This window comes from Nannobrachium achirus, assembly GCF_963921795.1.
Source record: "Nannobrachium achirus genome assembly, chromosome: 2".
NCBI lineage: Eukaryota > Metazoa > Chordata > Actinopteri > Myctophiformes > Myctophidae > Nannobrachium > Nannobrachium achirus.
Window position 1 is genome coordinate 56,021,910 of NC_137811.1, and position 20,484 is coordinate 56,042,393.

General features: G+C 42.2%; 1 protein-coding gene across 2 annotated transcripts in view; it reads left to right on the forward strand.

The window, feature by feature from the left end:
* Window positions 1-313: 313 nt before the first annotated feature.
* Window positions 314-20,484, forward strand: part of eif3ea (eukaryotic translation initiation factor 3, subunit E, a) — a 51,658-nt gene continuing 31,487 nt past the window's right edge. For both annotated transcript variants that reach the window (XM_080748022.1, XM_080748023.1), the window contains exons 1-5: window positions 314-406; window positions 3,299-3,416; window positions 4,175-4,292; window positions 7,583-7,625; window positions 8,811-8,915. In XM_080748022.1, coding sequence (XP_080604148.1) covers window positions 317-406; window positions 3,299-3,416; window positions 4,175-4,292; window positions 7,583-7,625; window positions 8,811-8,915 — 474 coding nt within the window. In that variant the 5' untranslated portion in view covers window positions 314-316. The remainder of the gene's footprint in view (window positions 407-3,298; window positions 3,417-4,174; window positions 4,293-7,582; window positions 7,626-8,810; window positions 8,916-20,484) is intronic.

Below are 20,484 nucleotides of genomic sequence, written 5' to 3' on the forward strand. Positions count from 1 at the left end.
TGACACGATCCCTCTCCAGCCGAGGTGGCTTTGTCCAAGGCTTAAAAACGTTTAAATAAATACTTTATGAAATGTCTATGGAAGAAATGAATGCGGAAAACGCTTCCGACACCAGAGTGAGGACGGGGTGGGGCTTTAACTGCGATGCTCTATAACAATCCTAGGAAACCCGCATCTTTTGGCTCTTGTTTCTGACAGAAACAAGAGCGAGGATGCTGAGGCTGTCGCTGATTGGTTGCCTTGGTCACAGTCACTGTTGACACCGCGGCTCCATCATCATCATCATCATCTGCTTCCTTCCCTTCTCGCGGTAAAGATGGCGGATTACGATCTCACCACCAGAATTGCCCATTTTTTGGACCGGCACCTTGTATTCCCTTTGCTGGAATTTCTCTCTGTCAAAGAGGTTTGTGGGATTTATTTTTAAGTAGTAGACGATGCTCCGTTCTCTATGCAACGACAAACGTAGACGGCGTTTTAAAGTCCTAAACAACAGCCACGTGCGCGGTTGTAGCAGCGCAGCCTTGCGCTGTTTCAGACTGCTGACTTTAGGAGCACTTGTGTCACTACACGGAGTACACCCGGTAGCGGGCGGTGTTCTATGTCACCGATGAGCCATTGCGCACACAGCCGCGGTAGCCCAGGCTGCTAAGCCTCTCGTCTGTAGTAAAAATAAAAAATACACTTTCGCCACTCACCAAAACAAACACTGTTCTGCGATATTGAAGGCCTACTTTCCTTAGTGGGAATACTCGGGAGTCCCCCACCTCACGTCTAAAATACACTTTTTGGCCAGAAAAGAAAATATTTCACTGGAAGTTTTAGATCCTCCACACCGCCCTCTACAGGTCTTGTCAATAGTAAATTCCATTGACCAGATTTTGCCTTGCGGTGAAATGTTTTCTTTCTGGCTAAAATGTGTATTGTAGACGTGAGGTGAGGTGCTCAGAGTGTTCCCACTAAGAAAAGTAGGCTTTTAACTCCATGAAGCCGTCTTGTAGCGAATTTGTATTTTTTATTTCTACTACAGACGAGAGGGTGCGCACTGTGCAGCCTTTCCTGCGGCGCAAGGGCTTATAGGTGACATAGCGTTAGGGAGAATTCCTTCTAACGCTATGGACCAGAGCTATGCTAACGGCATTGCTAGGCTACTTTCTTAGCTCAGCTAAGAATCAAGTTGTAGTGTCGCACAAGACGCACATCTTCCTATTAGACATACAGTATGTATCTGTTTAATAGGAAGATAGGCGACTCCATTTAGGCCTATAGGTAGTTGAGAAGTATCTCCCAGTTCCAAGTATTTTACTGGGAGTCTGGGATAAATTGAATTGCCGTTACATAATTGTTAAAGTAACTTGCACTTGCTAGAATGCTAGTTGACATTCTGTTCGCTATATATCAACAACTAGTCGGCTTATATGAATATCTAGTAGCTAACAAGCTGTCATGTGTCGTATATTTAACTGATGGTCACTGATCTAACAATAATATTAAACCTTCACACGGCTGTTGAATGTCGTGCAAACCACCAACGAACGATCCAGATACTGTGTTGCTCTTGATCCAAGGGTAGTTGTTGATGTACTTTCTGTAAACCTTGAGTTTTACAGTCAAACATTTTGCGCAGCTAGGCCACAATTTAAGATTACATTACAATTTCATTCGTATATTAATCTTGTTAATAAGAATCACTAGATGGGTTTAATTCATATTAATGTTATTCAGATAATAACAGCTTGATATTAGCGATTCATAAAAAAGATGAACTTTACTGAGAGGTAATTAACAGATGGCTGTCCCATTATAATATTTGAACAAATAATAGTAATGTAATCTATCTATAAATGCGACAAATCTCTGTCTGTCTGCGTGTCTGTCTGTTTGTAATCCGCGTATCTCGAGAACCGTTCGTCCCACCGGCTTCAGATTCGGCACGCGCGTTCCCCGCCGCCGCGCGGAGTGCAGTGCCGGGCCTCGACCCGACCCGACTCGCGGTTTTCCGAAACCGGCGCAAAACGTTCGGAATCTTCTTATGCGGAGCTGATTGTTGACATCAGGCTGTTCCGGAGGAAATCGGCGCAAGGTGAAAAGTCACCTTCAGACAGCTGCTACCCGTGACTTGTAAATAGATTAAGCCCCCATGCCCCCCCTCCCCCCTTTTTTTTCTTTTTTCTGCCTGCCTTTGTATTTGATGTTATGCTTTTGAAACTGATATTATCCTAGATAAAGTACTATGTTCTATCCGTCTGTCTTTCAATGTTATATGAGATACTTACAGTGTGGTTCCTGTGGAAATAAGCCTCGGCTTTCTAGGATCTCCTTTTAGTTGACCTTGTACCAGTGATTTGTACTGTCATGAAACTGTACTTTTTTCTATTGCAAACTTCTAATAAATTCTTCAATCAATCAAAAAAAGCGCTGACTCATTGTGACATCACTTCATAAAAGGCTCTGAGATCACGTACACCACATGAGTCAACAAAAAATGCCATGGTTACGTATTCTGATGTTCCTATATGGGCATAAAAGGACACAGGCAAACATATGGTCAAAACGGCTCTTATGACAACAGGTATAATGGGGTTTGCATTAAAGAGTGGGGCATTCATGGGGCACTATCAAATAAAGGCAAAAAGCCCAAAAACTAATCTTTAAAAAAAAAGGAAAAAAAAAAGAGTGGGGCATTCATTCCCTATTTCAAATTAGGCACGCGCGTTCCCCGCCATGGGCATAAAATGGATGCAAACAGACAGATACAGAGATCTCCATAATGGGCATAAAGGGACACAGACAAACAGATACAGAGATCTCCATATATGGGCATGAAATGGATGCAGACAGACAGACAGATACAGATATCTCCATATATGAGCATAAATGGACACAGGCAAACAGATGGTCAATACAGGTCCTACAGAGATCTCCATATATGGGCATAAAATGGACGCAGACAGACAGATAACTCCATGTATGGGCATAAATGGACACAGGCAAACAGATGGTCAAAACGGGTCCTACAGAGATCTCCATATATGGACATAAAATGGACGTAGACAGATAGATATCCCCATACATGGGCATAAATGGACACACGCAAACAGATGGTCAAAACAGATCCTATGACAACAGGTATAATGGGGTTTGCATTAAAGGGCGGGGCATTCATCCCCTATATACATTGTTCCCGAGTTGGCCAGGGTGCGCCCGAGCTTCTTGTAGTAATAATACCAATAATATTAGAAACATTTACTGATATCACTACATCCTCATTTTGTTTCCGTTATGCCTCTCTTCATAGATCTACAATGAACAGGAGCTGCTTCATGGAAAGCTGGACCTCCTCAGCGAGACAAACATGGTGGACTTCGCGATGGACGTGTACAAAAACCTCTTCTCCGATAAGGAGATCCCCCACAGTAAGTGACCGCCCATACTGTCTGTACCCCTAAACTCTTATATTAACAAGCTGTCAAGATAATGTTCCTCAGCCCCCCTGATTCTGATTCTTGATTCACAATATACACACATAGTCCATAAGATTTGCAACTGCATCTTATTAGCACCTTATTACATTACCCCCATGGAAGATATTACGGTGACGACTGACGACTGTTACTGCACACAGCACTTAGCGCTAATGTCATTGTTGACGTTGCTATACAGCAGGGGTGTCCAAACTTTTTTCAAAGGGGGCCACATTAGAAAATATTAAAACACCCAAGGGCCGACACCATCTCCTGACATAATGTACTTTCTTTTGGTCTGACCATAACAAAGTCATATATCCATCACATTTAAATGATTTTATTTAACTATATTTGAGGTGTGTGCTCTGAACAAAACACAAATTACTCAGCCTTATTTCACATTGGCAAATGTAGCCAGACGTGCAAGGTACCGCTTCAGAATGTGACAAGTTCTGACAACAGGACAACAAGGAATATCCTGACAAATTATACTCTGGGAAAATATTCTTGTTTGAGAGTGCTGGCGGGCCGTTTATGATACAATTTAGGAATGAAGCAAAGGGCCATATAAGATGTGTCCACGGGCCACATTTGGCCCCCGGGCCGCACTTTGGACACTCCTGCTATACAGCATATTTATAGATGATTTTATATATATGTTCATTATTGATCATGCACTTGAAACACTGCCCCCTGTCATTATTCAGCTCTACGGGAGAAGAGGATATCCGTAGTGGCTCAATTAAAGCAGCTCCAGTCAGAGACAGAACCCATTGTGAAGATATTTGAGGACCCAGAGACCACCAAGCAGATGCAGTCCACCAGGTGAGTCTGCGGGAGCTACTGTAGGGGAAATAGTTCAGTGTTCAGTGTCATTTCACCCTGCCATTCTTAAGCAAAAGCACAAGTGACAGAGAGCATAGTCTGTTTTTTTTGCCAAACATTTCCACAAAAGTGGGTTTCATGCAAGACATGTAGTGAGGTTGCGGTTGACATTTATTAGTGGTTGTGTTCTTGTGATTCCAGGATGAGTAAAAACAAAGTGTTATTTAATACAGTAGATGGCACGGCAACACCACGAGGGAATTTTGTAATTGAAGAAGTGATGGGAATGCATCAAATGAAAAGAATTCTCTCATTCTTTTAAGGGTCTCGTTGAGCAAACTCAGCAAACACAGGGAGGAACAGAGACAGACACAAGATCCTGTGGTTAACTTTATTAAGGCTATTTTGTCGTCTGCGGTGATTAAAATATTTTGGTCCAATTCAGTCTTTAGCCTTTCCTTTTGTCTCTTGGCGAGAGTGAATACAGTTAATCAAAAGCATTTTTCATTTTTATCCATTTTCCAGTTTGCCTTCTCTTGTTATTTTCTTTGTTGAATCATAGAAATTTGTTTATTAAAGACAACATTTCACAGGGGTTATAATTGAACAGTAATGTGAGAGTTGAAGGCTGTGCTTAGATGTTAGCTCATGTATATGTTTTTTGTCAGTTTGCAGTTTTGGTAAATGTCTTTTTTGGACCCGGTATCATTTTGCTGTTTCTGTCTTTTGTTATTCATAGATTCCTTCTGATACCGTTGGATTTGTAAAACAATGGGAAAGTTGTCTGTGGAAACTGAAGAATTCTCTCTTGAGCCAAAATACAAGTAAAAGACTTATTTAGCTATTGTGGCATATCTGCTTAACTTATACTTGATACAGTGGAGCATTTTTAACATGATTTCTGGATTTACACAGAGGATCATGTTGTACTGAAGATGACAAAATGGTGCTTAGATATTTGAATCCATTAGTCCTGTCTTCTTGGGTTAATACAGACAGATATGCAAACGATTATACAGTATTGAAAAGCCTGTTGTACTTACTAGCTCTTATTCAACAGAGTTGCCAATTATCTCATACCAGACTTTCTTCAGACAGCTGAAGCCAGAAATGTAATGGGCCAAACCTAATCATCATGGTCAATCTCATTATGGCTTAATCTTTAAACAGTCAGTCATTATTAGACACACTTGTAGGATTACAGTCACCATTAGGCTCTAAGCTATGTTCTCATTTGTTTGGATTTGTTGAGGTAATGAAAACCACTTTTGGGGTTTTTGATTGTGCAAACTGCCTCCGTTTCCTTGACTTGTTTTTCATGTAGACAGAGGCAGTAATGCAGTTTTCACAATGGTTGTGCCAGTATATCTTCTCACACCTCAAGCCGATTATAACATTGGTACTGGATAGGTTGTCGTGACATTAACCAGCCTATATACTTAGTTGACTGAGGTCCCCCAGGGATCTATACTTTGTCCTCTCCTTTTCTCCTCTACACAATATCTCGACACCAAAAATAGCCAATCTATAAGCTCGTAGCGCGTTGAGTTGCTATGACGAAACCCACTGTGAGCTTTTAGATCAGCTATTTTCACTTTCAGCAATTGTTCAGATTTTTCACCCATTATGACATACCAAGTGTTACAAAGAATACGACATCCAGCATGAGATCACCACCTAATCTGGCACAATGCCAGCGTGACGTCACAGCAATGGGGAGGCTGTGATCATGTGGCTAAAAAAAGGATACTGCTGTCAGGATGCTTTGTTTCCCTCCACTAGATACAGGTGTGAATTGTCCTATACCTTTAGGCAGTTGGAGTTGTGGCTTGAGCATGCAGCTATTCAAGTCATTGGTTGTACATATGTCCTCTTATAGGATGGTATGGCCAGTGGCCATACAGTGATACATCATCAGGTCCGGTGTTCCCATCAGACGCCACAGGCTAACATTCCCGTCCACAGGGAACATGGTAACCTTGGATCTCCTACACACTGTCCTTCATTAGACTCTAGGCAGGGGGTAGCAAGAATATGGCAGATAGATGCCTTCCAAGAATTGTGTCACTTGTGTTTACATGCGCACAAGTGCACGTGAGCACCATGCACTCTCTTTTGGGGCAGCAGTGGCTCAGGAGGTAGAGCGGTTGCTTGGGAATCAGAAGGTTATCGGTTCTATCCCTGGCTTCCCTGGGTTAGTGTAAAATTGTCCTTAAAGGGCCATTTCACCTCTGGGACAACCAGATCTTATTTTATTGTTGTTTGGGACAAGATCAACACAATCCTGAGTTATTTTTTGAGTTCAATCTGTGTTTTGAGATATTTTTGTATTTCAGCATGAATGATGATGCATTTTGCATCATATGAGTCATCATGCTGCATCATATGATGCAAAATGCATCATCATTCATGCTGAAATACAAAAATATCTCAATGCACAGATTGAACACAAAAAATAAGTCAGGATTGTGTTGATCTTGTCTCAAACAACAATAAAATAAGATCTGGTTGTCCCAGAGGTGGACTGGCCCTTTAAGCAAGACCCTTAACCCCTAACTGCTACCGCTGAGCAGGTTGGTGCCTTACATGGTTTCCTCTGCCATCGGTGTGTGAATGTTTGTCTGAGTGGCTGAATGTAATGTGCACACTGTAAGGACTTTGGATAAAGGTGCTATATGAATGCAGAATTTACCTTTCGTTTGTCCAGACCACATCTCCTATATGATTAGGCCAAGGATACTCAAATTAGTCGTAGGTTACATCTAGGGAAGGCTGTGTTTCATATAACAAAAGTAGGTCAATGTGACCCTAAAATCAGAACCACTGCTCTGTCTACTGGGGTACTACAGATTTCCCTGCAATACTATTCCTTGTTTATTGAATTTATTTTTTCATTGTGAGATGTTTGTTGTAAACATCAGTTCTGCTTTTTGCCACTACAAAAGAAAGACAAATATATAAATATTATATCTGTGACAGAACAACTAGATGGAACAATGTGTTCGTAATTTCCAAGACCATAGCCTCAAAGTCTGAGTACAGACTGATTTGGTTCTTGAGAAGTACTAATTTGTTAGACATGGCTAACACAGATGTATAATGGCCAAAGCAAATGTTTCAAATCAACCTGGTCTAGACATGAAATGGACTTTATTTGCCTACAGCTTGTGACCTACACCAGACATGGAAAAATACACCTGAGTGACGCTCCGGGGAAAGGGATGTCAGCCAACTGGCGACTCCTGTGAAACGGCCTCTAACCACAGCACTATCTCGCTTTCTTTTTTCAGGGATGGACGAATGCTCTTTGATTATCTAGCGGAGAAACACAACGTAAGTTCTTCATTACTGTGTTTCCCATGACTCCTATGTGAACTCATGGCTGTTTAGGGGTGCAGTGTGGGAGGGGAAGCTGAAGCAAGGGAGATGCAAAATTACTTCCCAAAAACCTTAACTCATTTTCGGGGTTTGTATGGCTTGCAAAAATTCTGTGGACATTTACATTCTGTGGTGAATTGTTAAGAATAAACGGAACAGTTCGGGACTCGTGGATATAGCCGCAAGAATGCCGGAGGTTCTATATTTGGCACGTTGTTTGGCTTCTTCCCCTCCCCTCTGTCGGTCCCCTCCCACTCCGGTATCCCGCTGACCTGCACCCTGTCCTCAGTGCAACTCCATGCACGGCCCAGGCTCGGGGCCCCTCGGCTGGGTGTGGGAAAGGCTTGGGCTGCCTGGAGCACCCACCCGCTGTCTGTCAGAGGCACAGGCATTGAATGGCCTCGGTTCACACTGACGTCAGAACAACAACTACTCTGAGGTGCCGGACAGCAGGAAGGATGTTCAAATATAAGCATATAATGGTAGAACCCAAATTATATCCTTGTTAGACACACTTCAGTTGAATGTGACCACTATGTTGCATTTTTCACACAACAAGTGGAATGTGTTTGTTTTCTAGAAGTTTTTATGTGCTTGACTGCCCTTTTCTTTTTATAAATGACCTCTGTATGACCGTATCACATTGTTGGGAGCGAAGAGTTTAACCAGTCCACTTTCAAACTGTTATCCCTGTTTTGGGTCATAATAGGCGAACATTTAAAAAAAGTGGTCAAATTGTGACAATAGCAGACATACAAGCTCATAATGCGATGCGATGTGAGCTTGTAAATTGGCTATATCCGCTGTTGAACGTACAACAAAGTATCTAGGGCATAACCCCTCAAACCCTACATATTACGTTGACCGGGGTACCCCGGGGGTCTGTACTTGGCCCCTTTCCGTTTATCCCTCTGCACCAAATCACCAAAAGCGCAATGCGACACATTGTGAGCTTGTAGATGTAGATTTGTTTGCCTATTATATGACATGCCCAGAATCGGGACACTAGGTGTTAAGTGGTTGAATCCAACACTGTAAAGCAATGTTTTATCCTTGTTTATTTTTGTTATATGGCAGAAACTGACTGTCTTTTGCTGAATGTACGTGTTAATGTTTAATTTGTTTGTGTTTCCCTTGAAGTTCCGTCAGGAGTACTTGGACACCCTGTATCGATATGCCAAGTTCCAGTATGAGTGTGGAAACTATTCTGGAGCTGCTGAATACCTCTACTTCTTCAGAGTCTTGGTAAGTTCTCAACCGTTGTTGGACACCCACACACTAAAGCCTAATAATCCACACCAGTGGTTCTCAAATTCAGGGGTCCTTGAGGGGTCTGTAACACTGGAATCTTTGTACACTCTGTTTTAAGGTTTTATAAGATTGGTGTCCCAGAGATAGAAAATGGTATCAAATGAGGTTGGCCGCATGAATATCAAACTGATGTTGCTTGAAATAAAAAAAGATGGTGTTGCTTGCCAGAAATCTGTTATTTTCGATGAGCACTGCCACTGGCGAGTCACTCGTCAAAGCGTCATAAATTCAGTGAGGCACCTGTCCTCAGTCTGTGAATGATCCCAGGATCACCGAAGAAGAGTACAGCCAAAAATCACGTGATCTCCAAAAAAGCAAGATGGTTTACTTTTGTTGAAAAAACAAAAACAAAAAATCTGCTTTGTGCTGCTTTTTGGCGAAAACATTCAACTGCTTATACGTCTCCAACGGCTTACCGCGTCCGACTCGCTACTCACCCTCTGTGGGCAGATCGTAGCGACACATAATACTCTATGATTTCATTAAGTGTCACGCAAAGCTTGGCCATTGTGACCCTGGGCGTACAACATACACCAATTGACCAATCACAGTCCGGACAAACAGACAAAGCCAGATGTAGGTGCGGTTAGCACCTCTCAAAAATCTAATAATGTCGATCTCTGGATCCAAAAGAAATGCTGTGGCTCCAATTTGGAGCCAGCCTGTGACGTCTGTCATTTGTGACATCAGATCTCTATGACATATCTATGATGTATGACTTCAATGTTGGGCAAGGTTTCAAGCCCCATTGACAATTATAAAACTAGAAAGAAAGATGCAATTCTGGAATTACGAGTGAAGTTGATGTTTTTGCATTTTTCCATTCAAGTCAATGGGGAAATCTAATTAATGATCTCAACAACGTATCTCCTTGCAAAATGCAAGCACACGATTCTCGATGAAGCTGGTCAATTTGACATCAAGTGTGTGCCGTCAAAACTGTGGGGTTACTCTATAAACTAGTAAGATGCCGCAAGGCGACATGCGACCTCGCCCTAAAGGGCGGGTCACGCCAATTCTACTGTATAGTACATCCCTTTTATGCCCATACATGGAGATCCCTGTCTGAACCACCCAAACGAAGTCCTGTTAGATATGGGCTTAATATTGATGACATCAGGGATCTCCATATATAAGCATTAAAGGGAATCTGTTAGAGTGGTTCCCATGACATCACAACATACAATATCATTTATGCCCATACATGGAGATGTGCCGGACATCACAATGACATCAGAGCTTGATGTCAGAGCGACAAACCCCTTCAGAGATACACGTATACGTGGACAAGATGTGCCGGACATCACAGTAACATCAGAGCATGATGTTAGAGCGACAAACCCATAGGCCGTAAAAATGTGTACACACGGAGACTTCGGTCGCAATAAAGTTGGATTTTGGGGCACACTAATTATTATTACTAGAATTTCGGGCCCCCTTTGGGGGCCCTCAAATCTAGAGCTCGGGCCCCCTCTGGGGGCCCTCACGGTATACCAGCAATCAAATGGATTTGTAATGGCCAAATATGGGTAGTTTTTTTTTTAGAGAAAAAAATTTTTTTTGAGAAAAAATAGTTTTTTGAGAAAAAAATTGTTTTTTGAGGAAAAAAGAATTTTTTGAGAAAAAAAAAGTTTTTTGAAAAAAAAGTTTTTTGAAAAAAAAAAAGTTTTTTGAAAAAAAAAAGTTTTTTGAAAAAAAAAAAGTTTTGGCCTAATTGTGTTATTATTATTACGATAATAGGCCTGCCAATGTTTTATTTTCATTATTTCAATGTTTTCATTTTAGCAACACAGACAGTATCTTGCTGTGAACTCTAGAGGTGAGTGGCCCGAAGGGCCGCCAACTTCTTGTAAGATACAGGCTCTCGGCTCGCTGCTGCGCGGCCGTCACTGCTGAAGCAAACTGTAACCTGATACTTTGGTGACGAAAATTGCGTAGGAGACACTTTTCTACAAAGTGTACATCGTGCGAATACAATAGCTTCAGGAGAAGCTGCTAGGAACATTGGGGTAAAAATGCGCGATTTTTGTGCAAAAGGTGGAGTCTTTAGATGCAGTGTAAATGTGATTCTATCGCGCAGGATGCTTAAAAATACTTAAAGAGAGTCGCTGTGGGTTATGGCTGCTGAGATATATTTTTTTGCACTCAAAAACAAAATAACAAGCCATGTGTCGCGGTGGTGGCTTTGTGCTACCACCTCCAGGCAAATCATTCATGGGTCGATCTTCTATCTTTGTTGCAAGATCATGATTAACTGTCCTACTGCCAGATGTTATTATTTATTTATTGGGGCTGGTGCCAGCAAAAAGCAGCTTACCTTTGCGATGTTATAGAAAATTATCTATTGGTTCTTTCTAAACTAATTCGTTTTACAATGGACGGTCAAATGTGTACTTTGGCCATACTGGCGGCAGAGGGCAGCCTTATGCAAGAATTAATGTGAATTGGTTGCCATACATTCAGAGCATAGAAATGCATTTTCTAGAACAGATCCACAGAAAACAGCCAGGTAGTGATTTGGCACTCCATTATTGCTAACGTGCGGTGGATTTTTGAGAGCAGCATTACGGGAGATGTTTTTACTGTATACGGTGACGAGACCCCCCATCAACTTACAGTCATCAGACGAGGTAAAAAGAACGAGCCGTATTGGCAACTCGCCGCCGTCAAAATTGGGGCAAACGGGAACGTCCGAAGCAGTAAAAGAGTTAAAGACAACTGTAGTGAACTTGCCATCAGTACCTAGTCTTCGTGCAGCGTAGAGCTGTGACAATTGGCAAAAAATGATTTACACCACATGGGTTCGATCCATTCGATTTGAATTTTGAATACCAGTAAGACTCCCTAATCGGGAGAAAAGCGACCGTCAGGTCACATGTATACAAAATGGGACAGATCCATGTTGATGACATGAGTGTAGACATACTGTGTACCGCTTTGCGTGATTTTAGGGCAAAATCTGTAGGAGCAGTGTCCAAAAATGTGTTTGAAAAAATCTGCCTGATGGTGGCGCTAAATGGGACAGATCCATCTTGATTACTGTGTACCGCTTTGCGTGATTTTAGGGCAAAATCTGTAGGAGCAGTGTCCAAAAATCTGTGTTGCAAGAATCTGCCTCATGGTGGCGCTAGAAGAGGGGCATGTGAGAAATGAGGGGTGGAGGTTGTGGTTTGGAAGCCAAGGATTGTGTGAGCAAAGTTGTGTGGCAGAGATATGAGTAGGGGAAAAGTGTGACGTGACCTGACTGACTGACTGACTGACAGACAGACAGACAGACAACCGGTGGAGGTTTTGATAGTAACTGTGACCTGACGGTCGCAATAAAATATTGTATGCAGTAAATTAGTGTTGTCACGATACTGGATTTTCAACTTCGATACGATATTTTAAAAAATTTCGATACTCGATACCATTTTCGATACCACGCAACCACGGAGAATTTAGAGCAAAAATTTAAAGAAAAATACACAAATAAAAAAATGAACTATCAACTGTCTGGAAGAAATAATTACACTTTCTTTCACAGTAATATTTTTCTTTCACATTAACAGTGAGTGCATGGCATGCATTGTAATTGTAAAGTACCGTATTAGCCCGAATTTAGTACGACTCTGATTATAAGACGACCCCTATTTTTCAATTATCATTTATTTATCAGTTATTTATAAAGAAAAACGTTATTATTGTAAAATTATTATAGAAAAGCTTATACAGAGATAAGATTCTGCTGTATTGTATTGCATTAACCATCAAAGTCAACTTCTATTCAAAAACAACATTCACAATTCAGACTGTGAAAAGCACAATAACAAACACTACATTTCCCATCAAGCTTTGCGGCCCGTTTCATCATTCAGATGCGACGGTCCATTGTAAACAACCATTGCAGCCAGCATTATAGTCTAGGGCTAGGCTATTCAGTTGCTGTTGGGATTAAACTTCCACGCTAAAGATCACATGTGCGCCCGTCATCCACGCCGATGTTCGCGAGAACAACGCACACGCACGCGGCCGGTAAGTCCAATGCCAAAGCCATCCGACTTTGCCAAACGGGAGGTGAAATGAGCCGAGGTCCAAAGTTCGCTGCGCATCAATCATGTAGTGTACGGTAGTGCCGCGCTGCGAGCTTGTAGGTCTGCTACTGCAGGAGCTCGCGGGGGCTGAGAGAGCCGCCACAGCTCGGGAACACTCCAGCTTGCATGACTGTACCGAACTGTAAAACGTAGTATCGATACTACCGATACTACGGAAAAGTCGTATTGTACCGAATGGATTTTTTCAGTATGGATATTTATCGATATACCGATATTTTTGACAACACTACAGTAAATCTTAAAGTTGTGGTGAATGGCTTTTTTGTAAATTTTATTTTGAAGTTTCAGTCTGAAACAACCAATGAGAAGGTCCCATCCCTTCTATTGAGTATACTAGCCCTTACCCGTTCAAAGATATGAGCTCCGAAATGATGTGCAGTGTGTGGGTTATGGGATGTGCACTGTGCACTGTGCACACAGTATATGAGGGATGGAAAGTAACTTTAACTGGTGCTTGCATGATAATATGTAGGAGCATCAATGTAAGAAATACCCGTTTCGTTTAAAGGCTACAGAGATACTGTGTACCGATCTGCATGATTTTTGGACAAAATCTGTAACAGGGCCAGACAACCGACCCCCAGCCCGCCACCCGCCTGCACGCACACACACACACACACACACACACACACACACACACACACACACACAGCTGGTTAAACATGTTGCCTCATGCTAGATGCAGAATAGACATGCCTCAAGCTAGATGCAGAATAGATATAGATACACCATAAAAATGCTAATATACAGCATATGATTTGTGAAAGTGACAAACGGGCTTCACAGTTATGTCAGGTGTGTTCATATGCTAATGGTGATGCGATTTCAGATCAATTGCTCCAGCCACTGAGGAGAAACGCTGTGACAGACACTCAGACAGACAGACAGACAGACACTCACTCAGACAAACATTCGGAAAATTATATGTTTGATGGAAGGCTGGAATCTATCTCACTCACTGCAGCTCTGTGCAGCAGAGGGCTTTTGTTTGTAGTCTGCCGCTCAGGTTGCCCAAGTCGGAGAGACGGGCAGTGTGAAGCATATTTGTTACTACGTTGCTCTCTCTCTCTGTGTGTGTGTGTGTGTGTGTGTGTGTGTGTGTGTGTGTGTGCGTGTGCGTGCGTGCATGCGTGCATGCGTGATTGTTGTTCTAGTGTTAATGAGCAGGTGATATGTCTGTCTGTACCTAGGCAATAGTCATGGCTGGGATGCATAAAAAGGATGCTAAAAAAATACATAACGTATCATTGTCATTGATAGAGCCCAGCAAGCACGGTCAGGACCTGGACCAATCAGTGACATCTCAATTGGGGCCAGATCAAGTCATCAAACCATGACAGCCCACAAAAACGGACGTCCAGGATTAATCATAGAGGGTCCGATAGAGGCCAGATAAATATCATAACTAGTCAGATATGTCCCAGAATATAACCTTACATGCTCATATTTCAACTAACATTTACAAACAATAACAATAATCCTATAGTCCATATGATTTCCTGGTAATGACGTCAAGATCATCCCAATATGGGCTGTGATCTGGCCTAGCTCTGAACGTCACCGGAGTCACCAGAGGACGTCATCATAACGTCATCATGACGTCATTTGGCTTGCAGGGTGATATCAATCACAATATTTCTATTACTCAGAAAAAAACAGTTTTATGTTGATATGGAGCTGCGTGGAGCACAATGACTGTGTTCAGAGCAAAATTATGTGTTGGTACTCAAAGGGAGGTACATCTGTGGCCTACTGGCAGTGTGCGCTAGAAATCTGGTGCCGATTGTTCCAGCCATGCGCGCAGGGGGTAGGGGGGGACGGGGGGGATTAACACCTCCACTTTTTTTGGGTGGGGGGGATATCCCCTCCAGTGTTCAGGACCTCTTTACATTTTTAAAATCGCTTCATAATTGCCCGATCTATGAGGAATCAATCTGCAGTTTTGCTTTGCTTCATATAGATGCGTGATCGCTGATCGCGATGCGTCATGCCAATTTAGCCAAATAAGAAAAGAAAAAAAGCTCTCGAAGCACTATAGGCTATACATGGCATGTTGACAGCTTTTAGGTCTAAATATGTTTTTTTCGGACACACACATGTACAGTAGGCCTATGTGCTACAGTTCTGGCTACGTCTGGCTGCCATTACCTAGGCGCTGAATTAAGTAATTAAACAGCCCTATTCTTTTACATCTCTGTCATTTTTGGTCTAATTTTACAAATGTAAATTTCTAAATAATAAATGAAATGTATTTATTATTACTGTACTCAATATCAAACTAAATCAGGTGGGATATGTTTTATTTCGTTTAATTAGGCTACTGGTTCCATCAGATTCCCTTTTTTTTTGGCAGGAGGCCGCCGTTCCGTAGCCTATTAATTAATAGGCCACTATGCGTCCATTGTTCACTCAACAAGGCCAGCCTATGTTTCACTGACACGCTGGCATGAGATGAGAGAGACAAATAGATATGTGGACGTGACAAAAAAATGTATTATATTAATATAGCCTTCTCTCTCTCTCTCTCTCTCTCTCTCTTTCTCGCCTTTTTTTCTCTATACGCAAACAATGTCGGTTCTAATAAAACAGACCTTATTGAGTGTGAGATATTTACAAGCATGATATCACTGTGATATGTGAATAAGCATTAGCCCCCCCATCCTCTGGTTTTATGCCAGTTAAATGGAATGACGGACAAGCTTCTGATTGGTGAATGTACCTACAGCGGTCATGCCATCGGTTTCCTCACACGTTTCCATGAAAACACACCCATGAATAATTTTTCACGTGGTGAGCGCACAATTACGATCATCGCAAATCACATAATCAGCTGCTGAGCGTTATTCATGCGTCAAACACGATCGTCGGCAGTCGGTATCTCCTTAGCACGGGCGTTAATTACCGCCTTCTTAATTGGGCCCTGAGTAGTTCTCATTTCAAGGCGTATTACTGCCCTCTAGAGGCACAGTCCCACCAGTGCAGTGCAGTCAGCTCAGCTCAGCTGTTCTGAATGAGTTTAATTAATGCAACGCGATAGTGACAAGCAGGCAGGCAGTGGCAGAAGGAGACCGTCATTGCAGGTGCTGGACCTGCTGCTGGTGTGTGTAGGTTAGTCTCACATCATTCTCAGTCAAAAAACCAAAAAACGATAACGTTGTTCTTTAAATCAAGCAACAATGTAAGTACCTTTGAACAGATGCATAATGGAAATGCAATTTCGTTTGTCAACACATTTTAAGTTACGTTTCCTCTTGTTACTGTGGGGGGGATACAGTAACAAGAAAAAAAATGCCTTGAAATCTGCGTAAAACAACTGTGTAATTCAGCTCAAGTGGAGGGGATATGTCCCCCCCTCCTCGGGGCAAAAGTGGGGGGGATATCACCAAAAGTGGGGGGGGATACCCCAAAATTTTTCGCGCGCGCGCGCACATACCTCCCAGATGTGTCCCCTTCACTTTTAAAATGCCTCCTGCGCCCCTGGTTCCAGCGGTTGGTGAGGTTAGCTCCAGGGACACAGACAGACAGACAGACAGACAAGAAGACCCTCTTATAGACTGCTAGCCTCCTGCGGAGCCACAACGCAAAAAAAAAACGTGTTTATTTCTTCTCCCCACTGGGCAAACTCATGGGGTAATGACGCAAGTGTCATTTGAAGGTCAGATGAAGTAAACTCTGTTAGGTAAATGTTATCACGCACTTATTTTTCTTTACAGACCTTTTCAAGATGTCTACTTGCCTTTTACATTCATTTAACAATGTAGCTGTGCTATATTGCACGGTTCTCTCTGAGCTACTGGCCCCAGCCAGCCCTACGATGAAATATTGAAATGGCACACCACTTTTTTTATTGTGTTTGCCAGATTACTTTAATTTCTCTAAAGGCCAGCGCTTGCGCAGAGGAGGAAAAGAACACTTATCGGTAATTGAATGTGAAAAGCTTACGTCATTCCCTCTTCAATTCCCTGCACGTCGTCTGTATTAGGGGAAGGCTGCTGTTCAAGGACTTGAGTAGGATCTTTTACTGGGCCAAGTGTTCAGCAGCAGACTTCATAATCTGTCTTTAGTCCTCTTGCTGTGCGGGCCTCAGACGAGAGCTTATTGATTTGAACATTGCAGCCAGATAGCTCCAAGTCATGATTCCTGGGCTTTTTGTGTGTGTTTCAGTTAGGGATGGGACGATACGAAAATTACATGTCATGATTACAGGGGCAAAAATAATTGCGATTAACGATATTACCACGATAATCAAAATTATGCTTACAACTTAAAATGACACTTTAGTTAACCACTAAAGCATCCCATAACGCCCAGCATCCCTAATCTGGGGGGAACGTTTGCCAAAAATAGCTGATCTACAAGCTCACAATGCACTGCGTTGCAATGCATTGTGAACTTGTAGATCTGCTATTTTTGGAGAATCGAGAGTGAATAAGGTCGTACCAAATGCGCTCTTTGCAGGTCTGTCTTATCATCAAGTATAGAGGGTTTAAGCGGTACTGAATTTGCAGCTCAATAAAAGCTAATTCAAACCAGTGTATGACAGATGACAATTTCACGATAGATTAAAATCTCTGTGATTATTGTGACTGGTTTTTAATCACGATAAACGATTATTGGCCCATTTGCAAAGAAGCCTCCTGTGAACCTCCAGAGGGCTACGTGTGGCCTATTATGTTTTATCACACCGGCTTGAGAAAATGTGTGGCTATTTTGCAAGGGGGGAATGATTTTAAATGTACTGATTGAAGGCTATTTAATTTATTTTCCCACCCACGTTACACTCTACGTGTGAACCAATGTGAACATAATAACAAAAGGGTGACAAAGTCAGAGGTATGCACAGAGCTAGATTAAATAATTTCCAACAGTTGAAATATTTTGGAAATCAGATAATACCAAAGTAGGTTTTGCGGGGGAAGATAATTACAGTTCACAGAGAGTACTGGCAGTATCTTCGTTACACATGCGTACTTCTTATTTCCTCTATAAACAAAGGACTCATTGCCTGGGCTCTGGTGTTAGTGGCTTCTATCCCACTGCCCTCAGAATTGAGTGAAAGATGAACTACACAGTGAACAGGCGAGGTGCAGCAGGACTCTGAGGGAGCTGTACCTCCTTAGAGGGCTGCAAAGCCCTTTAGGGGCCTTGGTTGCAAACTGAGTGAGGGGAGAGGGGAGTTTGGGTCACAATGGAGTGTTGTAACTTGTAACATTAGCTAGCCCTAAGTCTTGGGAATGGTCAGCCTGTGACCTCTTTGCTTCGCAGAAGTTGCCACCACAATGTTACAGATGCCTTTGTTAGTTTCTTGGGGACTGGTGGGCCCTGGTTTGGTTTGGTTTTCTTGTGTCTCTCTTTGTCTGTTAACCACTGAAACCCTAATACTTAGTTGACTGCGGCCTACCAGGGCTCTATACTAGGTCTGCAAGTATTTCCCTCTACACCAAATCTCTTTGCCAAAAGTAGCATATCTACATGTGACATGTGAATAGGGGCGATAGTCTTTATGTGGTTAAAGATGCACATTGTAGTCACCTTGGAATGAAATACAAGGGGTTTATGGATATTTTATATTCCTTCTGTAAGCAGGGTTTAGCTGCTGCTGTGGTGTCATAAGGCATGTTTTCACTACAGTTCCGGAATTTTTCCTGCAAAATAATTAGCATAATCATTTTCAACTTGCCGGGAGTTTTGTTTTTTGGGTGTTTTCACATGAGCAAAAATGCTGGCATCGCCATAAAATACATCGTTTTCACTACTAAACCGTCACGGAATGAAAATCCGTGTTGCCAGACTTTGCGAGAGAAATAAGCAACCAGGTGTACGAAAATAAGCCCCAAAAAGTGATATTATCTAGGCCACAAAAGCAATTTAAAACTATAAGCATCGCCACATCAGCTACTTGACAATTACCGATCTAAAAGATCACAACAAATAAAAAGCAGCCAGAAACGATCAATACATACAAGCAACTTTACGGAAATCAAGACCATAGTCGCTTATAATTAGCAAACATGGCAACCAGTGCTTACCACACCGTCTGCGTCTGGACGCTTGATCGCTTGCTAAAGCAGCAGCGAGTCACGTCTGTTCGTCTCTCCTTTTCTCTCTCACCAATGGATTTAACAAGTTACGCTCTTTGAGTTGGTAGCTTCCAACTTTCATCACAGCATAGGCCAAATGAGCGCATTGTGTCTCACTCAGACAAAAAATAGGCTATAGCACCGTAAAAAAAGTTGGTAAAGATCCCAGCTTTTATCACATTACGAGCGCATCGCGCTCCTGTCTCCAGAGCGGACTTGTATCAAAACCCACACAGCTTAATTACAAATAGGCTATAGAATAATTTTGAACCATGCATTGATCTAGCATTAAGCTTGCATTTCTCGAGTCTGTCTTCTGTGTTTGGCTGGCTTACATAACATTCGAATGCAATATGGATTCTGAAGCTTTCAATCCCAATTACAATGCTTTAATTGTTAATATTGGCTCCTTGCGTGCACCTGCTTGTCCGAAAAAAGTAAAAATCACGGTATGCCGTTTTCACTGTGGGGATATTTCTATTCTGCCGGGACTTTAGGCAAAAATTACTAGGTATTTTCCCGTCACGTTTGGGACACCAAAACTCACGGAAGACAAAATAAGTGGCCGTTTTCACATGGCGTGAATTTCAAAATTGCCGTCATTTTGGAAAAAACTTCCAGAAGTTTGACTCAGTGAAAACGGGGCTATATAGTAGCCAGTGTTAATAAGTTCATTCCTACAGCATGTATGTCCTGTAATGACCGGCAATAACCAGGCTACACAGCCAGTCGTTTCCAAGTGTCACTCACTTGTCTTATTGTTTTTGTTTGTCCTTGGTTCTGCACTGAGTTTTGTGGTGAAGTAAGGACTTGCGCCAAAGCCAATCCTGAAAGAATGGGCAAGAATCAAATCAACATTTTGTCCATTCATTAGAGTGGAGAAAAATATATATATATCAAGACCATCCATCTTTTGTTCCGATTCTAATTGGCATTTGATACTCGACTGTGTTGCCTCTTGTCTAGTGGATGTCAGTGACTCTGGCGAGTCATGCACACTGATGGTGCTGGAGTGTCCTCTACTGAAAAGCTTGGCAGGGACTCTGAACCATGATGAGCCCTCTCCACTATAAACAAGCCTCTTAACCCAAAGCAGTTGGGTACTTCATTTGATGGCCTGTCTCACTGATGTTACTCGCCTCTACAGAAAGAAGACTCATTCGAGATGATGAGTTAGAAATGAAAAACAAAGAAACTAAAAATTAAAAAAGAAAGGAATCATGCAACGGCTGTGCCCCCACATCCCAACAACAGTTGTTTATGGCTCTGCAATTCTGTCTAAATAAACCAAAATTGCTCTAATTGAGGTATGTTGTTCTTAGTCCAGCA